This window comes from Phyllostomus discolor, chromosome 12 (genome assembly GCF_004126475.2).
Source record: "Phyllostomus discolor isolate MPI-MPIP mPhyDis1 chromosome 12, mPhyDis1.pri.v3, whole genome shotgun sequence".
In the NCBI taxonomy this organism is placed as follows: Eukaryota; Metazoa; Chordata; class Mammalia; order Chiroptera; family Phyllostomidae; genus Phyllostomus; species Phyllostomus discolor.
The window spans coordinates 24,133,644-24,160,994 of NC_040914.2; the positions used below are offsets into that span (position 1 = coordinate 24,133,644).

At 54.1% G+C, this 27,351-nt stretch overlaps 3 protein-coding genes and 1 long non-coding RNA gene across 13 annotated transcripts; 1 reads left to right on the forward strand and 3 right to left on the reverse strand.

Moving 5' to 3' along the window:
- Positions 1 to 12: 12 nt before the first annotated feature.
- TMC4 (transmembrane channel like 4) lies at positions 13 to 10,542 on the reverse strand. The gene is made up of 15 exons (XM_028530521.2): positions 10,365 to 10,542; positions 9,680 to 9,890; positions 8,328 to 8,473; positions 7,905 to 8,137; positions 7,647 to 7,768; positions 3,919 to 4,066; positions 2,861 to 3,028; positions 2,465 to 2,628; positions 2,091 to 2,217; positions 1,807 to 1,904; positions 1,343 to 1,523; positions 955 to 1,085; positions 700 to 855; positions 393 to 471; positions 13 to 291 (listed from the first exon to the last, which is right to left on the reverse strand). The coding sequence occupies exons 1-15, from the start codon at positions 10,441 to 10,443 to the stop codon at positions 223 to 225; spliced, it is 2,112 nt and encodes a 703-aa protein (XP_028386322.1). The 5' UTR covers positions 10,444 to 10,542; the 3' UTR covers positions 13 to 222.
- Positions 10,543 to 10,734: 192 nt separating this feature from the next.
- On the reverse strand, positions 10,735 to 22,540 carry MBOAT7 (membrane bound O-acyltransferase domain containing 7). Of its 7 annotated transcripts, none has more exons than XM_028530229.2 (8): positions 21,981 to 22,540; positions 21,256 to 21,334; positions 21,024 to 21,153; positions 20,366 to 20,492; positions 18,448 to 18,607; positions 16,824 to 17,184; positions 14,431 to 14,607; positions 10,735 to 11,753 (listed from the first exon to the last, which is right to left on the reverse strand). In XM_028530229.2, exons 2-8 carry the CDS (start codon positions 21,329 to 21,331, stop codon positions 11,366 to 11,368), a joined length of 1,419 nt encoding a protein of 472 aa, XP_028386030.1. In that variant the 5' UTR covers positions 21,332 to 21,334; positions 21,981 to 22,540; the 3' UTR covers positions 10,735 to 11,365. The 7 variants fall into 7 exon arrangements, with proteins under 7 accessions (XP_028386030.1, XP_028386028.1, XP_035868543.1 ...); XM_028530227.2 differs by having other exon boundaries at positions 21,256 to 21,337; positions 22,135 to 22,255; XM_036012650.1 differs by having other exon boundaries at positions 22,001 to 22,255.
- Positions 15,764 to 16,748, reverse strand: LOC118497611. Its single transcript, XR_004900149.1, has 2 exons — positions 16,402 to 16,748; positions 15,764 to 16,043 (listed from the first exon to the last, which is right to left on the reverse strand). It is a non-coding gene; the product is annotated as an uncharacterized LOC118497611 (long non-coding RNA).
- A 208-nt stretch (positions 22,541 to 22,748) lies between the features above and the next one.
- On the forward strand, positions 22,749 to 26,680 carry TSEN34 (tRNA splicing endonuclease subunit 34). Of its 4 annotated transcripts, XM_036012659.1 has the most exons (6): positions 22,818 to 22,834; positions 22,979 to 23,033; positions 23,750 to 23,996; positions 24,237 to 24,480; positions 24,631 to 24,888; positions 26,191 to 26,680. In XM_036012659.1, exons 3-6 carry the CDS (start codon positions 23,754 to 23,756, stop codon positions 26,376 to 26,378), a joined length of 933 nt encoding a protein of 310 aa, XP_035868552.1. In that variant the 5' UTR covers positions 22,818 to 22,834; positions 22,979 to 23,033; positions 23,750 to 23,753; the 3' UTR covers positions 26,379 to 26,680. The 4 variants fall into 4 exon arrangements, with proteins under 4 accessions (XP_028385326.1, XP_035868552.1, XP_035868551.1 ...); XM_028529525.2 differs by lacking the exon at positions 22,979 to 23,033 and having other exon boundaries at positions 22,749 to 22,834; XM_036012658.1 differs by lacking the exon at positions 22,818 to 22,834 and having other exon boundaries at positions 22,864 to 23,033; positions 23,732 to 23,996.
- The last annotated feature ends 671 nt before the right edge of the window (positions 26,681 to 27,351 follow it).

A 27,351-nucleotide genomic window follows, 5' to 3' on the forward strand; every position in this document is an offset into this window, starting at 1 on the left:
AGAGCGCTCAGCTGACTCCGCTGTATTTATTGATTCAAGAATGAGATTCACTGAACAGCCAGAGGGTCCACGACCCTGGAAATTTCGAAATCACAGGGCTGAAAGGAAGTGTAATCTTCTCCAGTTCTCCCATTTTACAGATGACGTGGCCGAGGCTTACAAAGGGTTTGCAGCAGATCTGGGTCTGGAAGTGTGACGTCACCCTGAGCCAGGCAAGGGAAGTCAAAGAGCCCCGTTGCCCGAGCTCAGTGCCACAGCACGCTGTGCCAGGAAGACTTTATTCTGCGCCTCCTGAGATAAAGGGTAGAGAGGCATGGAGGTGAAACAGACCTTCTCCCGTGTCCTTTTCCATATTCCCCAGGACTCCTTCCCAGGAACCCGGTCTGGCTCACCGTCTCTATCTGCTTTTTGAGCTCAGAGATGAGGCGTCCATATGAGTTAGCCAGGGCCAGGGTGTACACCATCAGGATGCTAGAGGGTGCAGGAAGGCTCTTAGAATATCTTCAATGTATGGGTTTTAGAAACCAGGGGTCTGGACCACCCTCCCTCCTTCAGACCCAGTAGTCCAGGCCCACAACCCCCTTCTTTCTTCAGACCCAGAAGTTTAGGCCTCTGCCCCCCTCCTCTCTCGGACACAGGCAGTGGAGCCCCCAGATCACACACATTCAAACTAAAGCCCAACCGTTTGGGCCCCCTCACCTGGAGATCAGCAGAAGGGGCACAGCAAAAGCTTGGGTCCCCAAAAAGAAGAGGAAGTTCTGGGTGCCCTGAGGGAGCCTGGAAATAGACTCAGGAATCTGGGCCCAGATGGACAACTGCCCCCGGAATGGACCACACATCTTAGAAGGTGGGATCCTGAAGTCAGAGACAGGCAGAGCTCAGGGATGGCCAAGAGTGAGGATCCTGGAGGAGGGCACAGTGAGGGACAGAGAAGCAGACGCCTCTCACACTTACAGGAAGATGCTGTAAAGCACGGGAACGGCAGAGATGGCCAGACCCAGGAGAAGGACCAGGGGAAAAAAGAAATTCGCCATGGAGGCTCGAAAGGTGCGGGAAGCTGGGGAGCAGGTGGAGAAGAGGACGACCTGGCAGGGGAAGAAGGGAATCTGAGACTCAAGCGTCTGAACCCTAGTCTGTTTCTGTGTCCAGGAATCCTTGCCCTGGCCCCTCCTCACTCAGGATCCAGGAGTCCCCCGGAGTCAGGTCCCTTCTTCCCTCAGACTTAAAAGATGGGTGCCCTAGATCTCTCCTTCTCCTACATCCAGGGGTCAGTCCTTCTTCAGGACCCAGTCACACCCCTCAGCCCCTTCCTGCCCCAGACCCCAATACCTCCACCCCTCACCTTTTTCAAATAGAAGAGCAGCAGGAGTTTGGCCGTGTTGAGCAGAGGCAGTAGAGGGCAGAAAAAGCTCCCCACCCAGGTCACTGTTTGCGCGTAGATGAGCCCCAGCACCTCATCGGGCACCTCGAATTCCTGGGTCCCCACACGACCCAGCACTCCGGGACAGTGACCACAGAGCAGCCTGAAGGGCGGGGTCGGGCATAGTCATTCGCGTGCCAGCCAGGGTTTTCCCCGCCTCCACTGTCCTGCCTACCAATCAAAAGTGAGCCTATCTGTGGGGCGGATCTGTCAAGCATCCTGGGGGCGTGTGTCCTGGGCGGGGCCAGCAGAAGTTACCTAACACGTGGAAGGGGCAAAGAACTGGAATAGAGGCAGGACTATAAAGGCAAAGCGGGAGAGAGCTGGACGGTGGGGCGGTGCCTGTTCCAAGAGGGCGGGGCCACAGCGAGGGGCGGGGCTCTCACTTCCGAGGGAACTGGATGAGCAGTGCGACAGCCACGCCAGTCAGCAGATCAAAAATCAGGAGTTTGTACATCTCTTGCCCCAGCCGAGTCTCCCAGCACTGGGGAAGGAAGAAAGGGCTGAGGATGACCTCAGGACTTGAGCACCCAGAGCCCAAGCATCTGAGTCTCCAAATCACAAGCGTATGAGATACTTTCTGAGGAGCCTTCTACCCCTAGGTCCTCCTTCCTCCCAAACTAGGAGTCTGACCGAGGACCCAGTTGTCCGGAGCCCATGTCCTCCTCACCGGGAGTTCTTTGTAATTGTAGCCACAGGCCTTGCACGCGGGAGCCTCTGCATTGCCCCCGCAAGTGATCTGACTCCAAAGAGACAAGAGCAGGACCAGCAGAGAGGCCAGGCGGAGAAACACGGTCCTGCAGGATTAAAGAAAAAAAGGGTATCAGCCTGGACTGAGTGCCAGGCCTGTCCTGTGCAGAACTTTTTCACAAATCTCCCCAATTCACAGATGAAGAAACCGAGGCTCAGTGACAGAGAGCCAGGATTGAATCCAGATTCACTGTACCCCATATTGTCGGGATTCCCATGTTTTCTCTGCTAGCACCAACATCCTTTGAAACACCCGCCCCACCATCACCCCAGCCCACCCCCCAAGGCTGGAACCTGAGCAGGATTAAAATGATCTGGCGGCTCCTGGTGTAGCCCTCCAGAGGGGCAATGAGCTTGAACACTGGTGGCAGCACCAAATTGACCCCGGAGATGAAGATGGACGGAAGGTAATCCACCCCAAGCTTTAGCAGTGGCATCTGCTGGAGAAGGGGCCACTCCTGGGAGGGAAGGTGGGCAAGAGAAGAGGCTCTGGGGTTCTGGTGGAGCCAGGCTGAGAGGTGGTCCCCCAGCCTATTCCTTCAGCACCCTAAAATCTGAGTTCCAAACATAACCCCGCCATCCCTCCTCTAACGACCCAGGAATCATGGAAGTCAGGCCCCCCCGACCCCCCCCCCCCCCCGCAACGTAGGTTCCGGATCCCCAGGCTCTCTTCCCCAGGCTCCTCCACACCTGCAGCTTCACGGTGGTGTTCGTAGCCCAGTAGACGCCGTAGAAGGCCGCCCCCAGGAGCGCAAGCACCAGCAGGTTGAGCAGCGCCCGCACCAACCACACTCCGGCTTGCTGGCCCAGAGTCCGCACTGCAGCCCGGCGCCGCACCTCTGCCTCCTCCAGCTCTACCTACGCCCAGCAGACACATCCGCCTGGGTGCCATTTCCCCAGGCCCAGCCGGTGGCCAGGAGCCCCAGCTCAACGACAAGTGGTGTAGCAACCCCCCCCCTTTTTTTTAAAAAAAGGGGGGGATTCTATTTATTTAGGGAGGGGGGAAGGGAAGGAGAAAGAGCGGGGGAGAAACATGAATGTGTGGTTGCCTCTCGCGTGCCCCTAGACTGGGAATTGAACTGGAGACCCTTTGGTTTGTGGTTCCATACTCAGGTCACTGAGCCACACCAGCCAGGGTGCAACACCTTAGGCATGACTTTTTTTTCTTTAATATTTTGTTTATTTACAAAGGAAGGGAGAAAGAGAGGGAGAGAAACATCAATGTGTGGTTGCCTCTTATGCATCCCCAACTACGGGCCTGGCCTGCAACCCAGGCACATATCCTGACTGGGAATCTTTGGTTCGCAAGCCAATGCTCAATTCACTGAGCTACACCAGCCAGGCGAAGGACTTTCATAATCTTTGATCCCAGCCCCTCCAGGCCCCATCCCTCGGAGGCCCTGCCCAGCATCCAAGCCACGCCCCCCGAGTCCGCACCCAGTATTCACTCCTAGGTACAGGTTCCAATTCTGCTTTATCAAACCCTTTCCACACCCTTCTCGGCTTTGAACCAAGGAGCACTAGGCCCCGCCTCTTTCCCAGTGGTAGCTTTTTCTTTTGACCTTAGGCATGACCTTCAGCCTCCCCCTCACCCTTCCACACTTGCATTCCTCAAGGCCTGCCTCCTGAGGAGAAAGCTCCACCCAGCATCTCCCCTGCGGATCCATCCAAGGTCTAGACCCCTCCCCTTCTCTCAGCTCTGCCCTCCGAGTCCCTATCTGGTTGTAGACCCCGCCCCCTAAGCGCACCTGCAACTCATAGCGGATGAGGCGCTGTCGCAGCTGTACGTGGACAATGCCGCAGAGGCCAAAGTCCCAAGCAGAGAACACCCGGTGGCTGTAGCTGGTCAGGACCCCAGACTCGGCCAGCAACGTCTGCTTCAGTCCGGACACGGAGCTAAGAGAGAGGAGACACAGAAGACATGATGTGGTTGGCCAACCAGAACAGCGAGGACAAGGAAAAATACACCCTAAGGCCTTGGGCATTTGGCAAGCTGCCATCTGGTGGAGAAAGAGTCGAGGAATCCTCTGAACCACACAGTCCGAGAGAGAAATTCCGAGACAGACCCAGAGGGGATCAGGCACCCAAGGGAAAGACAGAGACCTAGGAGATAGGGACTCGGTGTGTGAAGGACAAAGACCCTAGGGAGACAGAGGTGTAGCCAGGGACTGAGACCCCAGAGGGTCAGAGGTTCAGAGAAAGGGAGAAAAAGACTCAATGAGAGGGAGGAAAAGGTCTAGAAAGAGGGGGCCAGAGACTCGGGGTGGGGGGGCGCAGACACCTGGAGAAGCAGGCTGGGGAGAGACAGACTCAGAGAAGTGGAAGAGTGTAAACAGACTGTGGAGAGGGGTGGGGCAAAGACCTGGGGGGAGGGACCAAAGACCAGAGAAAAGGAAAGAAACAGCACCGGGCAGAGAAGCTGCACATCCACCTTCACCACCCCGGTGCAAGCCTCCACTGTCACTGGACTGGACAGACACAGAAGACTTCCACCTGGGCTCCCTCCTTCCACCTGTGCCCTCTCAGGACCCATTCTCTGTCCTGAGCCAATGGAACCCTCTTTTCATGCAGATCAGATGGGATTCCCTGTTTCTCCTTGTTTGTGAAATCTATGCTCCATCATAACATAGCGAGGTAGGGCCCACCCGATTGGGACCCACCTATGTCTCCCGGCTCAAATCCTCCTCCTCCTCCTCCCAGCCTTTCATTTCCCAGATCACTCCAAACCTCTTGCCACCAGAGTGCGTTTTCACCCACAGTTTCCTCGGCCTGGAATGCCTGTGTCTCCCCTGTTCACCTGACCGGCTGGCTCCTTCTCATCCTTCTGGTCTCCATCTACTCATCACCTCCTCAGAGAGCCTTTTACTAACCACGCCATCTAACGAGGGTCCTCAGCCATGACTCTTTATCACAAGGGGCGGCAAACAGCAGCCCCAGGACCAAATCTTGTTTTTCTAAATCGAGTTTTATTGGAACACAGCCACATGCACCCGTTTGCATGCTGCAGACAGCTGCCTTTTCCCTGCAGCTGTGGACTTCCGGTTGAGACAAAGACCGGGTGGCCCACAAAGATGAAGTTCTTCCCTACCTGGTCTTTATTTATTTTTTGTTTCAGAAAAGAAAAATGAACAGATCCCTCCTCTATCATACCATCCCATTTGTTTTCTATGTAGTACCGCTCCCAAGCTGAAATGGTGGATTTGCTGTTATTTAACAGCCTGCCCCACAGTTTATCTCCCCTCCTAGACTGTGGGGGGAATGTAGTAGCCTAAAGGGGTCTTGAAGAGGCTTCCACAGGCTGGTCATGTTTAATTTCTCTTTGTTTTAAAAAATATTTTATTTATTTATTTATTTTTAGAGGGAGGGAGAAAGAGAGGGAGAGAAACATCAATGTGTGGTTGCCTCTCATATGCCCCCTACTGGGGACCTTGCCCGAAACTCAGGCATGTGCCCTGACTGGGAATCGAACTGGTGACCTTTTGGTTCGCAGCCTACACTCAGTCCACTGAGCTACACCAGCCAGGCCATGGATTTTTTTTTTAATACAGTTAACTGATATTTGCCTACATACTTGATGAGGAGAGGATAGTCTCTTCAGCAAATGGTTGTGGGAAAACTGGATAACCACGTGCAAAAGAATGAACTCACACCCCTATCTTATTCCACTCAGGTCACACATACTTAAACATAAGACCCGAAACTGGAAAATGCCTAGAGATAAACATAGGAGGATAGGCTCCCTAACATTGGTCTTGGTGATGATTTTATGGATATGACACCAAGAGCATAGGCCACAAAAGCAAAAATTAATAAGTGGGACTAAACTACACAGTTTTGGCACAGCAAAAGAAACCATTGACAAAATTCAAAGGCAACCTGCGGAATGAGAGAAAATATTTGCAAATCATATACCTGGTGAGAGCTTACTATCCAAAACACATACCACTCAATAGCAAAAAAGATAAAAATAGACATTTTCCCCAAAACATACAAATGGACAACAGGCACATGAAAAGGTGCCCAAGCAGGGAAATACAAATCAAAACCACACTGAGATATCACCTTCAGCTGTTAGAATGGTTATCAAGAAGACAAGAGATACGTGTTGATGAAGATGTGGAGAAAAGGGAACCCTTGTCCACTCTCGGTGGGCCTGCAAATTGTAAAAGGCACTGTGGAGAACAGGATGGAGTTTCCTTTAAAAAAGTTAAAAACAGAGCTACTGTATGATTTAGCAATCCCACTTCTGGGTATGCATCCAAATGAATTGAAATCACTGTCTCTGAGAAACATCTGCAGCGCCATGTTCATTGCCACATTATTTGTAGGAGCTAAGCCGTGGAAATGACCTATTACCAGGGACCAGGGGTGTAGGGGCAAAATGGGGAAATGCTGGTCAGAGGGTGCAAAGTTGCAGTTATGAGGTGACTACGTCCTGGGGATCTAAAGTACAGCATGCTGCTACAGTTAAAAATACAGAGAGGAGACCTTAAATGTTCTCACTGCACATACACAAAAAGGGCAATTATGTGACGTGATGGAGGAATCCTATGTAAGTGTATCAAATCCCCTGTAAGGTAATCATATTTCAGTATGCAAGTGTATCGAATCAATGAGTTGTACACCTTCAACTTCTACAATGTTACAATATCAGTGGCATCTTCTACAATATCAATTGCATCTCAAAACAGCTGGAAAAATTCAATGTTAAAAAAAAAAAAGAAAGAAAGAAATCCAGCCCTGGCAGTAGCTCAGTTGGTTGGAGCATTGTCCTGATATGCTGAGGTGTTGGGTGCTATCCCCAGTCAGGACATATGCAAGAACCAATGAATGTATAAATGAGTGCAACAACAACTTGATGTCTCCCTCAAATCAATAAATTTAAAAGCTTTTGAAAAGAATGAAATCCAAAATTTGTTACTTGTCATCATGCTGGTCCAAGCAACCCTCATCTCCCACCTGAGTTGTAGTTACAACCTTGCCCTCTAACACGCCATGTAATTGGCTCCTTTATGACTTACGGTGTGTCACCTGTCTCCTGGCTAAGGTGTCAGGTTCACCAGTACGTGATCTGTTGATTTTTTGTTTGCTTGTTCCATTGTCCGATCAGCCAACTGCCTGGAACAATGCCCAGCACACAGCCTCCACTCAGTAAATATTTGTTGCATGCATGCATGCATGAATGAATGAATGAATGCTATTTGTTTGCTATTTGGCTCTTCTTCCTTCCAGAAAAAAAAACTGTAATAATTTGCTTCCTTGTTTATAGCATACCTACCCCACTAGCCACAGGTGGAGCTAACTTCCCATCGTTATCCCTGGCCCTAAGCAATTACGAAGCATTTAAAACACGTATTTCAGCTCAAACAGGGAGAAAAGGATTACAGAGCGAGACTCAGGACTCTTGGGGAGCGGGCTTCAACCACCACCGCGGCCCCAGGGTCGGAGGTCTGCGTGTGTGCAGGGTGGAACTCACCGGCGCAGGATGAGCAGCAGGGAGAGGAGGCCGATGAGGAAGACGGAGCACAGGTAGGTGATGGCCAGGCGCTGGCGCGGCGGGTAGAATCCATAGAAGAGAGGGGACCATTCCAAATAGCCCTAGGGAGGGACGGGCGCAGCAGAGGTCACCGCGGGGCTGGTGGGTGGGTGGTCAGGACTTGGGGTCGGGGGGGGGGGGGGGGGGGGGCTGGGAGAAGGTCTCCCTGACGTGGGGGGGGAGGGGGCAGGTACTCACCTCTCCCGAGAGCAGGTTGAAGAGCTGGGAGGAGAAGGGAATCAGGCCCTCGGAGTGGGGATTATAGGGACCGCAGGGCGAGGAAGCGCCAGGGTTAGGAGGACCCGGGGGAGCCCCGTCCAGCCAGGTGGGCAGCAGCGTCATGCAGGCCTTCAGCACCGAGGTCAGCACGTTGAGAAGCAGCAAGAAGCGCAGCAGCGAAAAGTAGGACTCGGTGCCCGCGCCAAACTGACCTGCAGGGGGCGGCAGACAGGCCGCGGGTCCTTTCTGAGTCCAGGCCCCCAGCCTCTCCTCCCTCGGATCCCGGAGTCCAGGCCCCCAGCCTCTCCTCCCTCGGATCCCGGAGTCCAGGGCCCCAGCCTCTCCTCCCTCGGACCCGGGAGTCCAGGCCCATCCGCAGACTCCAGCCCCGCGCCACCGCACCCCCGATCCTCTTCAGTGTCCATGCCCAGGGCTGCAAGGTGTGTAGGCCTTCTCGCATCTTCTCCTTGGACCTCCGAAGCAGCAGGGCCCACTTGGCCATCCCCGACCTCGAACCCTGAGCCATTTGGTCCCTGGCATGGCATTGCCTGGGAGGAAACAGAGCCAGAGATGTAAAACGAAAGGCCGAGCTGCTGCAAATGGGAACTCCCCAGATGCAGCCCGATAATGCACTGTGGTAGCCTCCTAACACGGATACTGTAGCGATAAAAAGAAATGCGTGATGCTGATCAGGGGCAGTGGGCAGAACAGCACGACTGTGGGGTTCTATTTACACAGTCCCAGAGCAGGCGCAGGGGAACCCGGCCCTTTGGGGATCCAGACCCAGGAGAGAGGGGAGCAACAGGGATGGGGCTCACAGGGCGCTTCAGGGAGGCTGTGATGTTATCTCTCCCTGCAGGTGGGGTTCACCTGGGCTCTCACTATAGGGAAACTCTTTGAGTCTTTCCATCATTTTTCCATAGGCAAATAGCGTCATAAAGTAAGCAAGCAAGCAGACAAACAAAAAGGAATGGAGAGAAAGGAAAGAAAGGTGTGAGGTTGTGAGCTACATTTCTCTGAGCCACTCTAGCAAACTAAAGCCAAGGATGGAGTGCCGGAACCTCCAATCTAGAGTTGGCTGGTAAGAAGCTCAGGTGACAAACTGGACTTGTGAGTGGTGTCCGAAGTGGGCACAGATTTGTGGGACTGAGCTCCCAACCTGTGGGATCTGATGCTGTCTCCAAGTAGATGGTGTCAGAAGTGACTTGAATTGTAGGATACCCAGCTGGCATCTGGGAATTGCCTGGGGCTGTACGGGGAAACCCCTCATACACGTCGGAATTGGTGTCGGAATTATAGAAAGCAACAAGGCTCAATTTCAAGGGCCAAAGGAGCAGCCCACAAGCCCCATTCTTGTTAGGGCCTCGAACCTGTGTCTAATGTTTTTCTGTTGTTATCCTGACAAGAGAGGCCCAGCATTTGTACTTTCCCCCCGGCCTTGCAAAGTCTGGAGAGAGGGAGAGCAAAGAAAGGAGTAGAAGGTGACAGCCTTGGAGGAGGACATAAAGCAGAGAGGGAAAACTGATACAGATTTCAGACACAGACAGAAATAGTAAGAGGCGGGCAGGGTCTTGGAGGAAGAGAGGAGATCAGTGAAGATGGGAACCTGGCAGAGAAAGAAGTGAGTCCCAAGCCCCAGAAACACAGGGTTCCTCGGAGTCAGAGAAGCAGGACACAGATGGACAAGAGAAAACACAGAGAAGCAGCTTGGAGAGAGGCAGAGACAGATGGTCCAAGTGGCAGGTGGGGCTCACTTGTGTGCTCGTCTGGCCTGCATGGGCCAGGGCAGTTCCCGGGAAGGGACAGGTTCTTGCAGCTCCTTCTGGGCCGCTTCTGCGAAGGCCTGGATGCTCCTCTCTCCATCCTCATCTTCTTCCAGTGCCCCCCAGGGCAGCACCCCAGGGCCTCGGTACCGAAGGGTAGCGGCGCTGGGGAGCTCATTCAGCACCGAGGACAGCGATGGGCCTGGAGAGGAGGGCAGGGGGCTGGGAGAACCCAGGAGTCCAGGCCCCCAGCCCTTCCTCCCTCAGACCCAGGAGTCCAGGACCCCAGCCCTTCCTCCCTCAGACCCAGGAGTCCAGGTCCCCAGCCCCTCCTCCCCCAGACCCAGGAGTCTAGACCCTCAGCCCCTCCTCTCTTAGACCCAGTGTGCACCCTCCTGGCCCCTCCTACCCTGGAATCTACTCTTCAGCTGCCTTTACCTTTTATACAGGAGTTTGGGATCATGCCCCTCCCACTCTTCAGACACCTTGAGTCCCAGCCCCTAACCTTCTCCTCCCCAGGACCCTGGATTCCCAACCTCCAGTTCTTTTCTCCCCCAGAAACCCAGGAATCACAACCCCTCCCCCTTCTGCCTTCCGGATCCAGGCGTCACCAGGCCTCCTTTTTCGACCTCCCCGGGGACTTTCACCAGCCTGAGGGATTCCGCCTGCTCCCCACCTGCCCGGGCCTCCCAGGTTGCTGGCCACCCTCCGGGGGAGGCCCAGGCCTCAGGTTCCCACTCTGGGCTCTCTTCCATGGCCCCGGGAGTGGTTGCGTTTCCGTCTCTAGCAGCGGCCAGTTGGGAGGGCACTGCCTGAGGGAGGGGCGGGGCCTAGGGCAGGTCACACCTGGGCACCAGGTGGCCCGGAGAAAATAGCATGCACTTCCCCATAATCTTTCAGGGAAGCTGCTCCCAAAGGCCTCCTGGGAACTGAAGTCCACAGGTGCCAATGTGGATCCTGGGAACTGGGGCGGGACAAAGGACAGTGGATTTGGTGGTCTGATCCCCCCCCATGTCGGTATACCAGCCAGACACTTCCACATACAGGGTCTATGAGCAACACTTTATTGGGTCAGAGTGGCACACTTGGATGCCGTTAGGTCACAGGATGACGAGAGGGTTACAGGAGCACTGGGACCCTCAGGTGGCAGCTGCAGGAATGGTGGTCTCCAGGCTGGCTCACCTGTGTCTCAGTTGCCCTTCAAGAAATGGAAGGTTATGCTCCCTTCCAGGCCTGACACACCGGTGTGATGCCATAAAAGTGGGACAAAGGCCACAAGAAAGAGGTTACCCACACCCTGGAGCTCCTCCCCCAACTGTGGAGCAGAGAAGGGGACTTCCCCCGTCTATACCTGCTGTCTGGGGGAGTCCAGAGTTCAGCTCTCTGAAAACCTGAAGCTTGGCAGGGACAAAGGCAGTCTCGTCTAGACAGCGTCTGGATTTTGCAGGAGGGAAACACTTTCTGGAGCCGGCAAGTGCAGCAAGCAGGGAACCAGGGAGGGCGGTGGCCCTAGCCCGTGAGAGGCAGGTACTGAGTGGAGACAGGCATCCTCCCCAGGCCCCAGGCCTTGAGCCACGCCAAGGACCCTTTCTGGGAAAGCAGACAGCAGCCTGGTTCACAGAATCCCCAGGCAGAAGCTTGGCAACTGGCCCGACCGGCAGAGGGCGTGTTGGCAGCTTACTCCTCCCGGAGCTTTTCCGGGGCAAGGCTGGTGGCCTGGGATGCTGCCTTCCGCCTGCTGGGGCCGCCCCCACCCAAAGCCAGCCCGAGGCCCAGGGCCATCAGGGCCAGGACGTGGATGCAGAAGTAGATGGAGGCCCAGTAGCGGAGGGTGTCGCCCATGGAGAGCAGCACGAAGCCCATGCACATGTAGTCATAGGCCCGCATCTTCAGGAACCAGTGCGCCCAGTCCCAGGCCTGCTGGCCGCCTGGGCTCAGCCGCCAACGCAGCGCCGACTCCAGCCGGCCCTCGGCTGCCAGGCACAATGGGATGGTCAGGAAGCTCAGGTAGTAGCCAGGGTGGAGGCCGTGCCAGTAAGCACTCAGCAGCATGGTCCAGGCGCTCCTGCAGGAGGGAGAGTGTCAGGACCCAGGAGTCCAGGCCCCTGGCCCCTCCTCCCTCAGATTTGAGTGTCTCTGCTCTTTTCAGGAACTCAGTTAACCCCCCTCTCATCACTGTTGTTCCTCCCCACCTGGGCACCTGAGCCCCTACCCACTTCTTCTTTGGGGATCTGGGATCAAGATTCCTGATCCAGCCCTGGCTGGTGTGGCTCAGTGGATTGAGTGAGGGCCTGCAAACCAAAGGGTTGCAGTTTTGATTCCCAGTCAGGGGACAGGCCTGAGTTGTGGGCCAGGTCCCCAGCAGGGGGCACATGAGAGGCAACCACACATTGATGTTTCTCTCCCTCCCTTCCCCTCTCTAAAAAATAAATAAAAATCTCTTTTTAAAACATACATTTTTTTTAAAGATTTTATTTATTTTTAGAGAGGGAAGAGAGGGAGATAGAGAGAGAGAAACATCAATGTGCGGTTGCTGGTGGTCATGGCCTGCAACCCAGGCATGTACCCTGACTGGGAATCGAACCTGCAACACTTTGGTTCGCAGCTCGAGCTCAATCCACTGAGCTATGCCAGCCAGGGCCCGAAATGAAAATCTTAAAGAAAAAGAAAAAGAAAGGAGGCCCTTTCTGGAGGCCAACTTATGTTCTGGTTGAGGATGTGCTGTGTAAAGGACTCTACGGGTGGGCCTGTAAAAAGGTGAGATTTCTTTCTGTCTTGGTGGCAAGTGACTTGTGATAGGCATGGTAATCTGGCTTAACGCATATTCAAGAATAGAACTGTGTTCTTTCTTTCCTGTTGATGGTGCAGAGAGAATTCTCTGGGTTGGCAGGATTTAAAGACACTTTCCCTGAGGTGGGGGAGTGGGGAACAGGACAGGACTCATAGCCATGCAAGTCAGATTTGTCCTCCCCCCGATCTGCTTCCTACGCATCCTCCCCAGCTCCCTGTGCAGCAGACACTCTCCACACACCTATCTCAGCTCCTCCTTGATGTCTCCTTTCTGTTCTCTCTTGAAACTACCCAGTCTGCCTTTCACTTCTGTGCTCCTCACTGCTCCCGTTAAGGTTGCTGCCTTCCATCATGCCCAGCCCAGTGGCCCCACCTGCCTTTATCGCACTGAGCTCCTGGAAGCATCTGACAAAAATGATGCCTCCTGCTGCCTTAGAATGTTTGGTTTCCTCGTCTCTCCCTCCTCCAGAATAAACACTTTCCAGACTTCCCTCTAATCTCATGGCTGTACCTTTGCTTCTCCTTGTCCCTGGTCCACACTGGGCTTTCTCAGTCTCAGCATTACTGACATTCCAGACTGGCTGGTTCTTCGTTGTAGGACTGTCCTGTGAACATCCTAGGATGCTGAGCAGCATCCCTGGCCTCCCCCCACCAGATGCCAGGAGCACCTCAGTTATGACAAAATATGTCCCCGCACATTGCCAAATGCGCCCTGGGGGGCAGTGCCAAAGCCCCAGTCGAGAACCCCTGGTTTAAACACCACAGGGCCCCGAGCTTTAATATCACCTATTCCTGATGATGCTCAAATGTCCAGTTCTTCTACCAGTCTTTCTGTGAAACCGTCAGAATCACAGAACTAACAGCCCATCCAATAACCTCAGCTGGAAATCTCACAGTCACCTCAAAGTTAGCCCAAGTCTTGCTTCCTTATCACACCCAGTCCTGAAACTTCCTCCTGCCCAGTCTTCTCCTTCTCAGGAATGGCCCTGCCCTGCCCTCAGTCACTTGTGCCCATCACCTGGGTGTCATGATTCACACCCTCTCTTTCTCATGCCCCACATCCAGTCCGTGTCACTCCCGAGCCCAGTTCTCAAATCCATCCTCTTCCAGCCTCTGTTTCCTACTCCAGGACACCATCATCTCCCAACTCACTAGCCCCAAGGGCTTCAAATTTGTCCCCTGGCTTTACCTCCTGCTGCCTTCCTCCACGTCTACTATGTCCTGCACACAAGGCCAGAGTCGATCTTGAGATCATAAATCAGATCACACACCGAGCTAAGTCCACCTTCAGAACTCCCACCACCAATGGCTTCATTATGAGAAAGTGCCATTGGGTATCCTGACCTCATCTGGTGTCTCCAGGGAGGCTGAGAGACCCTCGGGAGATGACCTAATGTGTCTAAGTCGCACTGTCCTCACCTGTCAAATGGGAATAACAGTTCCTACTTCCCAAGGTAGAGAAGATAAGGGAGGGCACAAGGTCTCCTCCTCAAGAAACAGCAGAGGAGTGAAGAATGATAGAACCCAACATACAGCTAGCACTCACCTGCCAGGCCTCACATTAAGTACACGTCACTTTATCTCGCTCAATCCTCATATCAGCCTATGAAACAGGTAACAGCATTCCCCCCATGTGTCAGAGGAAACAGAACTCACTGTCCCAGGATTCTTAGTTAATTTCCAGAGCTGAGATTCCAGAAAGTCTGGCTATTGAGTCCACAGGACTCACTGTACTCCTTCTGTCCAGTAAGGCTATCTTTACAAAGGTAGAAACTGAGGCCCAAAGACAGTGAAGAATTCCCAGGATAATGCAATCAGCAGAAGCACAAGAGGTTTAAGAAACTGCAACTCCCATGATGATCAGGGGTGGAGGCCCAGCCAGAGAAGCTGCAAGTGGCCCCGAGTGCTGCTGGGAGATGTAGCTCCATCTGGTCCAGGGCAGGCAGGCTCACCTGAGGACATAGGAGCTGGTGGGCGCGCTCTTGTAGATGTACTGCGCCAGCCACCACTGCACCGTCATGTTCCAGTACCGCATGCCCTCCCGCACCCGCACGCAGAAGTCTGTGCGGTAACAGTCGATGTTGCGGATGGTCTCATAGTCGTATTCCAGGGCAGCTGCCTTCTCCAGACTGGGGGTGGAGGATGAGGGTGGGGGACAGACATGCAACTCAGCCAGGCCCCTTCCCAACACCAGCTACTGTCCCAGCCCCGACACTAAGGAGGGGATCCTGGGCAGGTGACAGCCCTCTCTGGCTGTCACGGTGGCTAGGGCAACAGGGGAGGGTAGCCCAGACAAGGAGCCCGTTTTGGGGAGGATGATGAAAAGGGGGAGCAGAGCTCATCAATAATTGTTCTCTTGGAAATGAGGCCCTGTGAAAAAGCCCCGAAGGGCTACCCATTGCTAGGGTAGTGGTCCTTAGCAACCTGACCCTTCACTGATCTCTGATGCCAGGGAAAGGCCATTCCTTAGCAACCAAGCTCAGTGTATTTAGAGAAACCTCCAAGTGCAATCCTTTTGGTGTTGTCAGACACAGTGGTTGCTAGGGAAGTAGCATCTTTAACAATGAGGTGGCCCATGGTTGCTAGGGAAATGTTCTAGGCCTGGATGGTCTCTGTTGCTAGGAAGAGGGTATTCCTTAGCAACAATGCCTGGGATGTCTAGAAAAGTTTGTGGGAAGGGCCTTTGGCTATTGGTCCACACGGTTGTTCAAGAAGTGTCATTCCCAGCAAAACAGTGGTTCCTGAGTCACTGGTGCTAACACCCCCATGATGTGGGGGACATCCTTGGCCCACCTGAGCCCCTAGTGACGTCTTCTTTTTTTTCTTTTACAAGATTTATTTATTTACATATGTATTTTTAGAGAGAAGGGGAGGAGAGAGAAAAACATCAATGTGTGGTTGCCTCTCACACACCCCCTATTGGGGGCCTGGCGGGCAACCCAGGCATGTGTTCTGACTGGGAATAGAACCTACGACCATTTGGTTCACAGTCCCTCACTCAATCCACTGAGCTACCCAGCCTGGGCCCTGGTGGCTTCTGATAATGGGAGGGGAGCCATCCACTCGGAGTGGGGCTGGCAGGGTTAGAAAAGCCTTCAAGCCCTGGCTGGGGAGCTCAGTTGGTTAGAGCACCATCCCAGTATGCCAAGGTTGTGGGTTCAGTCCCCAGTCAGGGTACATACAAGATTCAGCCAGTGAATGCATAAATAAATGGAACAACAAATTGATGTTCTTCTCTATCTCTCTCTCAAATCAATAAATAAAAAAAAATAAAAACATTTTTTAAAAAGAAAAAAAGCCTTTGGCTTCCACCTGACATTTTCTGGAGGACACCCTCTCCAGTCCACGTGAGGGCAGTGGGAAAAAGTTCATGTTGGGGGGCCATCTCCACCGAAACGGAATGGCAGTTCATATGCACGAGGGGATGGCCCCACCCTATCAAGGAATATTTCATAATTTACATCGAGGAGGGGCTGCTCCCCCAGCCTTGGCTGAAGCTGACCATGGTTGCCAGGAACAGAGTCAGTCCATTCTCTGTTGCTAGGGGTACCATTTCCCTAGCAACCTAGGAGCAACACTTCCTTAGCAACAAGAGAGCCCTTAGTTGACCACCAGTGCATCTTACCTGGCACTGAAGGAGCTAGAGGGGTGGCATTACTAGCAACAATGTCAATCCTTCATTACCAGGGGATCATCTTCCTCAGCAACACAAGAAGGCAACCTACAGTTGCTGGAATGGTGTCCCCTCTGCTAGAGGCCAGCACTGTCAGGGATGCCGTTTCTTTAGAATCAGAGGGCACCTGCAAGTTATGCGATGACATCCCATGGGTGGTGAGCACTGGCTCCTAGCAACGAAGGGGCAGTTTAGGGGTTGCCATTCCCATAGCAGCAAAGAGCATCCCTTTTGGCTGATAGGATTGGACCAAGGGTATGTCCAGTTTCCTAATGAACCATTTCCTTAGCAACAAAAGGGCAAGCCATCACTGCCCAAGGGTAGCATCCTGAACAACCAGGAGCAACTGGGTTATTGGGGTGACACTTCCATGGCAACAGAGGGATGGCAAATGGTTGCTAGGATATCACCTTCCTTCTCCTACCAACAAAGAGCAATCCCTCATCCCAAAGGGTGGCAAGCGCTAGCAACAAGGGATTATCCATAGGGATTAGGAGTGCTGTTCCCCAGGACAGGAGAAGATGGGCTGTGGTGACCCAGGGGTGACACTGCGCCAACAACAGGTGGTGGACCTGCCCCTGTGCTCCCCAATATCCTCCCTGCTAGGGGCAGGGTCAGCCCGTGGTGATGGGGCCTGCAGGGTCTTGGGTCACCTCCCTCCCGCCTCCTGACCTGCTGGGGGGTGGGCATTGGAGGGTGGGGCCGCCCCCGGCCCGGGCTTTGGCAGCCACGGGGTAGGCCCCGAAGCCGGCAGCAATGCAGCCGCACTCGGCCGCAATCCAGGCCACGTAGAAGCGCATGCGGAAGGCGAAGAAGACCGGGATCATGTAGAAGAGGCGGACGGGTAGCGGGCGGGCGTAGAACGCGTCCTCACGCACGGCCTCCAGCGGGAAGAGGTGCGAGGACAGTAGGAAGAGCAGCCCAAAGAGCGGGGCCGGCCAGGCGCGACGCAGCAGGGGCCGCAGGCTGGGCACAGCGCCGGGGAAGGGCTGCTCCAGCCAGTCCAGGTACGTGCGGTAGCGGAAGAACGGGCCTGTGGCAGGAGGGGCAGGGGTAGCTGTCAGAGACTTGGACCCGGCGGGGACCGGGTAAGGAGACCCACAGTGAAAGGGACAAGGATGCAGAGGGGAGGACAAGGGATTCAGAGAGAAGAAAGGATGGACAGATAATTATAGAGAGGGACAAAGACCCCCGACAGTGAGAGGCAATGAGGCTCTGATGCAAATAGGGTTGGTCAGACACAGGGACAGATGGACACACAGACCCTTTCCCAGGAACCCTGGAGGACTCTGGGCTTTGTTCTCAGCGCTAGGAAACCCCAGTGAGGTGTTCCAGCAGGAAATGCCGAGTCCTGGTCACATTTCAGGAGACCCCTCGGCTGCTGAGCAGGGCGGGGACAGCAGAAGGACAGTGATGGAAAATGCAAGACTATTTCAGATAACACGATGGCCTGGCTTAGGGCAGGGGCAGTGGGGCATTAACAAAAGTGACAGGGCCCCTGGTTGGTGTGGCTCAGTGAACTGAGCACTGCCCTGCGAACCCAAGGGTTGCGGGTAGGATTCCCAGTCACGACACATGCCTGAGTTGTGGGCCAGGCCCCCAGTAGGGGGCACGCGAGAGGCAACCACACATTGATGTTTCTCTCCCTCTCTTTCTCCCTCCCTTCGCCCTCTCTAATAATAATAATAATAAACAGAAGTGACAGAGGTAAGGAGCCTTACATGTCACAAAAGGCCACATGTGGTATGCTTCCATCCTAAAATGTTCACAATAAGCAAAACTACATGAATAGAAAGTTAACCAGTGGTTTCCAGGGACTGGGATTGCAAAGAGGTTTGGGGGATGGTGGCTAAAGGGGGCAGTGTTTCCTTCTGGAGTGATGAAATTGTTCCACAACTACGTGGTGGGGATGGTTGCACGATTCCGTGAATATAGCAAAAACCAGTGAACTGGACGTGATTCTCTGTGGGAAAATATGTCAATTACAGCTGAATAAAGTTGTCATAAAAAAGAAAGCCTTGTATGAGGTCAACATGACAAATATTTTCTGATACTAAAATGCAGCCATAAGCCGTGCATATTTGTTCCCTGGGCAGCAAGTCTACATAGACTTTTCTCCTTCAGCTCCTATTTGCTCCCCAAAAGCTATAAGGATCACAGACTGGGAGCAATCCGTGTCTCCCCTGGAGAAGCCCTGGGTCCAGTGGGTCAGACAGAAGCTCACCCTCAGAGCAGCAGATGCCGGAATGGAAAGAAAGGGCAAGGAGAGGCAAACCTGCGGGGCAGGTGTACTCACCTGTCATGATTCCCACATAGCAGTAGCTGTAGCTGAGTGTCTCCATTAGAGAGGGGACATCGGGCAGCAGTCCCAGGCTGGGCCCCTTGCTGAAGCCTGAGGCCATTTCCTTCCTCTGGGCCAGGTGCAGCTCCTGTACCTCACTAGCCAGGCTGACCAGCTGAGAGGAAGGGGTGTGTGTGTGTGGGGCACAGGTCAGAACTGGCACCCCCTCACACCACCTCCCTTAAGCTACCCCTCTTGGGAGCCAAGGGACACTGGGGTGCAGCTGGGAGCTGAGCTCTACTCCCCAGGGGGCATCTAGGGTTGTAGTAATGGCATTTTTGTGCCTCTATTGCTGGTAGGCTTTTCCTGGGGCTCACTCTTGGGCCCATCTGTCTTTCCTCTGTTCTCTCCTTCTCTCTGTAGCTTTAGATATCCCCAACAAACCTTGTGACTCCCAAACTGTACCCCCGGTCAGACCTCTCTCCTCCAAACCTATTCATCAAGTTGCCTCTTACCAATACTCGGATGTCTACTGGGCATGTGCACAGTGGAACCTGGTATTACCCATTCCCTGAACCAGGTCTGCTTCTAGACTCTCCCTTTGGGCAGTGTGACCACCATCCATTCGCTCGCCAGATCTAGTCCTTTAGGTCTCTCTTTTGCTTTGCCCCGACTACTGGGCTGAATACGCTCAGCCTGACCCTCCAGGTCTGCTTTCTAGCCTTCTCTGCACAGACCCAAGGCTGTCTCTGCACCAGGGAGGGGCTCTGTGCCTTCCTGCTTTTTCTTGTTTAGTCCACCAAGAGCCTTAGGTGGAGAGGGAGGAAGGCGGGACTGAGGGCTAGAGCTTTATTCCTTTTTAGGATCACTTTGGGTTGGCATGACTCCAGGTAAATCTTCTCAGGATGGGTGCCTGTACACATGTATGTCTTCTCCTTCCAGGCTCCCCTTCCTGCACCCCCTCTCATCCCCTGGCAACCCTCCCCGGCTGCTGGTCCAGGATTCCTGCGCTGTCCCTCCTGGCTCCTCCATGTCCTCCACCCTGTTGTAAATGATAACTCCTCAAGCTCTCCTAAATGCAGCGTTTCCTGTTGGAACTCAGACTGCCGACCTACTGACAGGCTGAGCAAGCTGCCACCACTGTTTGCCAGCTGGGCTTTGATTAAGGAGCCTGACCTCATCCCATCTTGCCCTTTCTGCTGCAATCTCCTCGAAGCACCCAGAGTATTTTCAAATGTGCAAATTTGGTCACATGACAGCAACACACCAAAAATCTCTTCCAAGGGATCTTGGGCCCCCACAAGAAGAAGTCCAAACTCCTCATGTTGGCCCACAAGGCCGTGTGGTGTGGCCCCTGCTGTTCCTCCTTCTTTCCTGGACCATTCCATGTGGCCAGCACACGGCTGGATGCCAGCTGCTCCCTTCAACATGCACTATCCCTGCACCTGAAAGGCCGTTCCTCCAACTCTTCTGGCTAAGCAACAACTGCCTGTCCTGAATTCCCATCCTGAAGAGACCTGGTTCGTTGCTCACCAACATGCCAGTGGACCCTAGGGCATGGTGGGAACTCACCACTGGGGTGGGTCCTGGGAATCTCTTTTCACCCATCTTCCCAGGTGACTGAGAGCCAGACCTGGGTGTCCTGGTTTCATGTTCTTAGATAAGGGCCTTCTCCCCAAAGCTGGTCTTCCTCTTTTGCAAAATGGCTTGCCCCAAAGATGCAAGGAGGGCATGTTAGTGAGCGCTTAGCTCAGCATCTGGCATCTACACACGTGTTATTTGGGATATCTCTTTACCCCAGGGAACAGCTGAGAGTTGGAAGTCCTGCCCTCAGATGTGCGGGAGATAAAATCCTGCCTCCCCTGTCCCCCAGGGAGGAGTAGGAAAAGTTGGGGGGTTAACTGGCACAGGGGAGGGTGGAGGGGAATCTGACCTTCAGCGTCAGCAGCAGCTGGACAGCATTGGTGAAGGGCGTGGGAGTGGGCAGACCCAGCAGGCTGAGCGCACGGAAGAAGAGGAGGTAGGAGAAGGTCCAGGCTAGGGCCAGGGCGTGGCAGGAGCTGGGGCAGAGGAAGGAGGCCGTGGTGCTGAGCTTGGGCACTTGGCCTCCACCTCCCCAGATTCTAGTTACAAATCCTCCCCCACCTCCCCACCTTCAGAGACAGAAAATGGGGGCAGAACGAGTAAGACTGACACGGCAGTAGAAGAGGCATAGCCATATACAAGTATTTACAGTGAAAAGAATGAGAAGAAATTAAGAGAGCTTCAGGGTGAATGCTTTCTACTGGAAGGGGGAGAGAGGGAGGGAAGGAGAGGGAATACCAATGGTGATGGGGCCAGCAGACAGTAATGTCTTCCTCTCTCCTGAATCCATGAAATGGATGTAGAGGACCCAGACAAACACACAGGGACAAGACCCAGAAGAAGGCAGCAGAGAAAACAAACAAACAAACAAACAAACAGACAAATGACACAAAGCAACAAGAGATAAACAGGAGGTGTCCACAGAGTGAAACAGAAATGGAGAAAGACCCAAAGAGGAAACAGGTTGCTTCCTCTCCCCCTCCATTCTCCCCACACCCCATCCTCACCAGGGCTGGGCCTGAATGAGGGCCCAGGTCCCAAGGATGGTGACCAGAGAATGCAAAGTGTGGGGGCCACAGGTGAACAAGGTGAGCCCCAGGCCCACAGCGGCTGCCCCCCATCTCTTGAGCCCAGGTCCTGCAGGGAGAAGAGACAGCGTAAGCCTGGAACCTTCCAGGGGGTTCCCCCTACCCTGCTCCACCCCTCCTTACTTTCCACTGGGGAGGGAACCTGACTCACCAGCTTTCTTAAAGAGGAAGCCGATGGGGATGGAGATAAGAAGAACCATTAGATATGTCCATTCTTCGGGTGACATGGCCTGGGGGAGGGGGCAGAGGTTCGTAATGAGAACCCAGGAATCCAGGACTCCCAGCCCCTCCCCCTTCGAGGATTCAGGAATCTGCTCCTTGGCCCCAGTTGTCGAGGATTGTGGAGTCCTACCTACCCTCAGCTTCTTTCTGACAACATAAGAATCCGGACTTCTAGGCCCTTCCTCCTTCGAGGACAGAGGATTCCACCTCCAGGCCCCCTCTTTTGAGAACCCAGACTTCTACCCCTCGTCTTCTCTGAGAATCCCGGAGGCTAGACCTCCACCTCCTCCTCCTCCGAGGATCCAGGAATCCCTTTAGGGTCCCCCAGAGCCTCCCTCTTCGAGCATGTAGGTCTCCAGACCCATCCACACCCGTCTTCGAGAGGGCTCCGAGGAGCCCAGGCCTCCAGCTTGCACCTGTTTTTGGAGCACCAGACCCCTCTTCTGCCTACAACCCGGAAAGCGGGACCCATGAGGGTCTTCTCAGGCCCTCTCCCCAGCCCACCTCCAACTTCGAGCACCCAGCGGGGTCAGGTCCGCCCTGCGAAGCCACAGGCTGTTACGCCACGCTGAGCTGGGCTGCCCTCCAGCGCCGCCTCCGCCCCCGTCACCCGCCGATCCACGGCGACCCATCCACATCTACCGGCTCCCCTACCTGGGCCCACCTGGGCCCACCTGGGCCCGACTCCGCGGTGCCCACTGGTCAGGAGATGGCCGAGCGGCCCCGGCCCCGCGGTCCACCCCGGGCCGGCCACGCCTCCTCGCCCAGCGCGTTCCCGTTCCCGCTTCTCTCTGGGGCGGCGGAGCTGCGCGATCCGGAGCCGGGTGCGCTAACCCCGTCAGGCTACGGGGTAGGCCGGGAAAGAGCTGGCACCGGGCGCCGGGAGCACGCGTCCGCGGCTAACCCTGGACGCAGGATCTACCAGCCGAATACACCACGAGGCGGGGCTTCGTGATCTGAAGGCGGAGGCTCTAGAGTTTCGGGCTACGAGGGACGCGACTGGCCCGGGGAAGAAGGCGGGGCCTGGACTGGATTCCGAATGAGGCGGAGACAGCTTGGAGGCGGAGCTAAGAGCTTCGGTTTTCTTCGGAAGCAGTCGAGTACTGAAGGTCTGTGTTCGGAAGTAGACGGAACCTGAGCTTCGGCCGGAGATGGGCGGGGCCACAGCTTCGGTTTCCTTCGGAGGTAGTTCTGTGCGAGTGACCTGGGTTTGCTTACAGGCGTCCCACATTTAGGAGGGAGGCGGGGCCACAGGCTTAGGCCAAGTGAAAGAGGCGGTAATCTGGACTTTCCCAGGGGCAGGGCGACCTACAGGAAGGGGTGGGGCCCCGGGCCCCCGCTGACCCCCAGGAGGGCGGGGCCAGGGAAAGGCGTATCAGGTTCCGAAGTCGCGAACCGAGTCGGCAGAAGGAGGAGCGTTTCGAGGGGCGGGGTTAAGGTGTTTCACTTCAAGGGGAAGGCGGGGTACGGCCCTGCGTGGAGGGCCCCAGGCTTCCGGCTTCGCGGAGGTGAGGTGTGACGAAATTGACGCAGGGTGGGGGCCTCCTGGCGGTGTGGTGTGGAAGAAGCAGCGCGTGGAGCGCTGTGTAGCGGGTGGCTGGGCTGGGACTGCGAGTAGGTGTTTACGACTTGACTAACTGGTTCTATCGGAGGACAGTGCCACATTTTGAAGAGAAGCGAGGAGGCGATCGCGCGCCCACGAGTGGGGTGAGCCCGCCCGAGCAGTGAATGGACAGCTGGTGCTCAGGGGGCGGGGCCTCCGGCTGTGTGGCTTGGTCTGGAGGCGGGGACTCCCCCATCTAGGGGACCACTGGCAGCCGGAGGATGCGGGGCCACAGGCTGCGGAAGACCGGAGCCAATGGTGCGCGAACAAGCCATGCTTCTGTTTGGAAAGGGGCGGGTCTGCTCGTTCCGTTGAGCCGAGGGCTCTCGCACGCGGAACTGCTTAAGTTCGGGAAGGGGGAAGGCCTCGTGCTGGGGGAGGAGCCAAGTTCCAAGCCATCCGAATCGGAGTTGGCCTTGGCCTCGGGGGTCCCCACACCAGATCCGAACGCCAGGATGGAGACACCTGCTTTGCGAGAGGGCGGTGCAAGTGTACCTCTGGAGGGGGACGTGATCCCGTTGGGAGGCTTTTCTCGGAGGCGCGATGGTACGATGGCAGGTGCTGCTACAGTCTTCGCCCAGACCGGAATGCTGACACCAGTGCCTCGGCGAGGGGCGGGGCCTTGTCTCCCGCGGCCCGGGCCTGGCGGGATCGCCAGGGGGCCGGGCCTTCCCTACCCCCGACTCCGCAGGTGGCAGACTACGCGGCTAGCGAGGCTCTACCCCGGGAGGCCTAGGGGCGGCGCTTCACTCAGACCCCTGAGGCGGTGGGAGCGCTCTGGGCGGCTCTATTGGTAACCCAGGTGCCCGGGCTCCCGCAGGAGGATGCTGGTGGTGGAGGTGGCGAATGGCTGCTCCCTGGTGTGGGGGGCCGAGGCAGTGCAGGCGCTTCGGGAGCGACTAGGAGTTGGGGGCCGCACGGTGGGCGCCCTGCCCCGCGGGCCCCGTCAGAACTCGCGACTGGGCCTCCCGCTGCTGCTGATGCCCGAGGAGGCGCGGCTCCTGGCTGAGATCGGCGCTGTGACCCTGGTCAGCGCCCCGCGCCCGGATCCCCGCGAACTCAGCCTGGTAAGGGGGGCGGGCTGGGGGCGCGAATTCGACTTGTGGGAGAAGATGGAGACCTGGACTCCGGGTCCCTGAGTGGAGGAGGGGGTCTATGAGTCGTGGATTCTGGGATAACATGGGAGTGGCAGACTGGGATCCACAGGTTCAGGCCCTGAGGTGGGAAGGATCAGGGAGTCAGGATTCCTGGCTTCCTCGGGGAGGGTGTACCTGTATCCTGAGGTTGCAGCTAAGTTTACTTCTCAGGCTGTGGCATCCTACAAGCACCATCAAGAGCAGGGCTTCCAGGAGCAAAGCGCCCTGGCAGCTGAGGCCCGTGAGACCCGTCGTCAGGAGCTCTTAGGGAAGATCGCAGAGGGCCAGGCTGCCAAGAAACAGAAGCTGCAACAGGATTCAGTGACCAGCGAGAGCCAGGAGGCCAGTGGGAACCAAGCGGCTGGAGAGAATGGGGCCAGTGCTAGCCAGGCTTCTGGAGAGCAGGAGGAAGCAGGTGAGGATGGGAGCTGGGGACCGGGGGCTAGGAGAAGGGGGCGAGAGAACGTTTGGGAGTTTTGGCTGGGACTCGAAGGCCTGGACTCCCTTGGGGACGGGAAGAATTTGCGTCTTGGAGTCACCCAACTCTTGGGTTTACCTCCCCCAGGCTCCTCCTCTCCCCAACCAGGGCCTTCAGATGGGGTGGCCCTCTTGCCCAGGTCTGCTATGCTCGTCCAGCTAGCCACGGCTAGGCCTCGACCCATCAAGGCTAGGCCCCTGGATTGGCGTGTGCAGTCCAAGGACTGGCCCCATGCTGGCCGTCCAGTCCATGAGCTGCGCTACAGCATCTACAGAGACCTGTGGGAGCGAGGCTTCTTCCTCAGTGCGGCTGGCAAATTTGGGGGTGACTTCCTGGTCTATCCTGGTGAGTTTGGGTTGGGACCTCTGGTTGCTGCCCCTTTCTTCACAATCCTAGCACATTCTGCATTTTTCCTTTGTCTCATTTTCTCAGCTTCTGAAATACATGGAAGGACGGGCAACACTTGGGAACCCAAGCTTATTTGGAGAGTAGTATAGTAAATTTTATTATCACTTCCTTTCATCTGGAAGATTTAGCTAGAAATACTTAGATATGTATACCAAACATATAAGAAATTTTCATTGCAGGATTCCTTACAGTATTCAAAAGTTAGATAACAACCAGAATAATGAGTATTAGCTTACTGGTTAAACATCACCATTAGCTGTCAGAGAAACCACTAGTCAGGTTGGTATAGGTCCATGTACATTTATTTTTAAAATGACCAAAGGGAGAAAAAAAGAATAGCTTGTAGAAAAATGTGTATAATAAAAGAGAGAGAGAGAAATGTGTATAGTAAAAAGTGAATCATATTTTATATTGTACAGTTATATACACATTCAAGTAAAATAATATGAAAAAAACATAACAAAATGGAGTACTAAGTAAACTAAGAGGATGCCATCAAAAAAGTAGAAAAAGGCATGAAAGGATGTACTCCAGCCAAACTAAATGGTTACCTCTGAAAGGGAATATGCATCAGGTATAGATAAAGGGACTTTTTAAAAAAAAAAGATTTTATTTATTTTTAGAAGGGAAGGGAGGGAGAGAAGAAGAGAAACACGGATATGCAAGAGATACATGGATCATTTGCCTCTTGCATGCCCTCAACTGGGGACCTGGCCCACAATGCAATAATATACCTTGACTGGGAATCAAACTGGCGACATTTCAGTTTGCAGATGAGCACTTAGGCCACTGAGCCACAGCACCCAGGGTGGTAAAGGAACTTTTGATGAATCAGTTAACATGTAGTAAGGGTGTCTTTACTGTGTAAATAAAAGTTTAAAAAAAATAAATCTGCAGAGAGCAGATTCCCCTTTTTATTCCCCCTAAGAATGTGAAAAGATAGAGCTACCTGATGAATAGGCAGAGCTTAACTGTTGATTGGAAACTGTCCACTAAGTCTTCTGCAGATGAGGTGAGAGTCTTAGCACTGGGCAATGTATGTGGGTGGACTTTAGTGCCGCTATACTTCTATACTGCTTGAGAAGAAATTTTAGAAGACAAATTTCTGAGCCTAAGGATATCTGTTTTAAAATACTCACAGTGATTGCTAAAATGATTCCCTTTCTCTTCCCTATGGGTAGTCTAATGTCTTCCAGCCTGTGCTATTGAAATTGCTGCATTCCTCTCTTCCTTACTCAGGTGACCCGCTCCGTTTCCATGCCCATTACATTGCCCAGTGCTGGGATCCCGGGGATCCTATCCCACTCCAGGACCTGGTTTCTGCTGGTCGCCTTGGAACCAGTGTCAGAAAGACAATGCTCCTCTGTTCTCCACAGTCTGATGGTAAGGTGGTCTACACCTCCCTGCAGTGGGCCAGCCTACAGTGAACTCGAGACCTGTGTGGTGTGGCTGTGTCTGTGGCAAGAGCCTTTCTAGATGGTCCCAAGTTCATCTCTGCATGGAAGGATAGGACACCTTCTGACCTATGATTAGTTTTTGATTGCAGATTTATAAACACTACATTCTTTTTATGTCCCTCCCTGTTTCAAAGCACTTACTGGCTGTGTTGTTTTTGTAGTTACCTATTTCCAAACTGTGGGCTTCTTGAGAGTGAAGACTGGGTTTGATTCATCTCTATTTTCTACAGGGCTTAGGTCCCAAGACCCAATAAACTTGTTGAATAAATGTGGAGCTTGTGATTTGAATCCTTAGGACAGTCCTGGGAAATGTGGCCATTTTCATCTTCTTATACAGATGAGGAAAAGCCCAGAGGAGGGGAAATGACTTGTCTAAGGTCACACAGCTAGTAAGTAGCAGGACTGGGATTTAAAACCTGGTCTTTGTGACTCTGAATGAAGCCTGAGCCATTCCCACAGTGTTAGACTTCCTTTTGGAAAGATTTTCATGAAATATTTCGGATGCATACAAGGATATAAATAAAAATAACACATGAATAGCCCTGCCTGGTATAGCTCAGTGGATTGAGCACCAGACTGTGAACCAAAGGATCACCAGTTCAATTCCCAGTCAGGGCACATGTCTGGGTTGTGGGCCAAGCCAGCAGTGGGGGCCACATGAGAGGCAACCACACATTGATGATTCTCTCCCTCTCTTCCTCCCTTCCCCTCTCTCTAAAAATAAATAAATAAAATAAAGAAAGTAAAATAAAAAAAAAAAACAACTTTCCAATCATTTGTCTCTGGGTAAAAGCAAAGGCCCCATGTTGCAGGTTTCTTTTTATCTGACCCCATCCATCCCTCTCCTTTGGGCTTACTCTGCTGCTGCCACACTGGCCTCAACAGCATGCTACCATTTCACTGTTTTTGCAACCTAACCTGGAATGTTTTTCCTTTGGATGGC

Bases quoted from the DNA above. Each gene is read 5' to 3' on its own strand.
- MBOAT7 (XM_028530229.2), bottom strand. From the start codon at position 21,331: ATGTCACCCGAAGAATGGACATATCTAATGGTTCTTCTTATCTCCATC. The intron at 14,608-16,823 runs GTCAGGAGGCGG...CTCCACCCCCAG, and splicing joins CAATGCCCACCCCCCAGCAG to TCTGGAGAAGGCAGCTGCCC. The intron at 11,754-14,430 runs GTGAGCCTGCCT...TCCCTCCTGCAG, and splicing joins ACCAGCTCCTATGTCCTCAG to GAGCGCCTGGACCATGCTGC.
- TSEN34 (XM_028529525.2), top strand. From the start codon at position 23,754: ATGCTGGTGGTGGAGGTGGCGAATGGCTGCTCCCTGGTGTGGGGGGCC. The intron at 23,997-24,236 runs GTAAGGGGGGCG...TTTACTTCTCAG, and splicing joins ATCCCCGCGAACTCAGCCTG to GCTGTGGCATCCTACAAGCA. The intron at 24,889-26,190 runs GTGAGTTTGGGT...TTCCTTACTCAG, and splicing joins TGACTTCCTGGTCTATCCTG to GTGACCCGCTCCGTTTCCAT.
- TMC4 (XM_028530521.2), bottom strand. From the start codon at position 10,443: ATGGAAGAGAGCCCAGAGTGGGAACCTGAGGCCTGGGCCTCCCCCGGA. The intron at 8,474-9,679 runs GTGAGCCCCACC...GTTTCCTCCCAG, and splicing joins CAGGCCAGACGAGCACACAA to GCAATGCCATGCCAGGGACC. The intron at 2,218-2,464 runs GTTCCAGCCTTG...TTAATCCTGCAG, and splicing joins ATCATTTTAATCCTGCTCAG to GACCGTGTTTCTCCGCCTGG.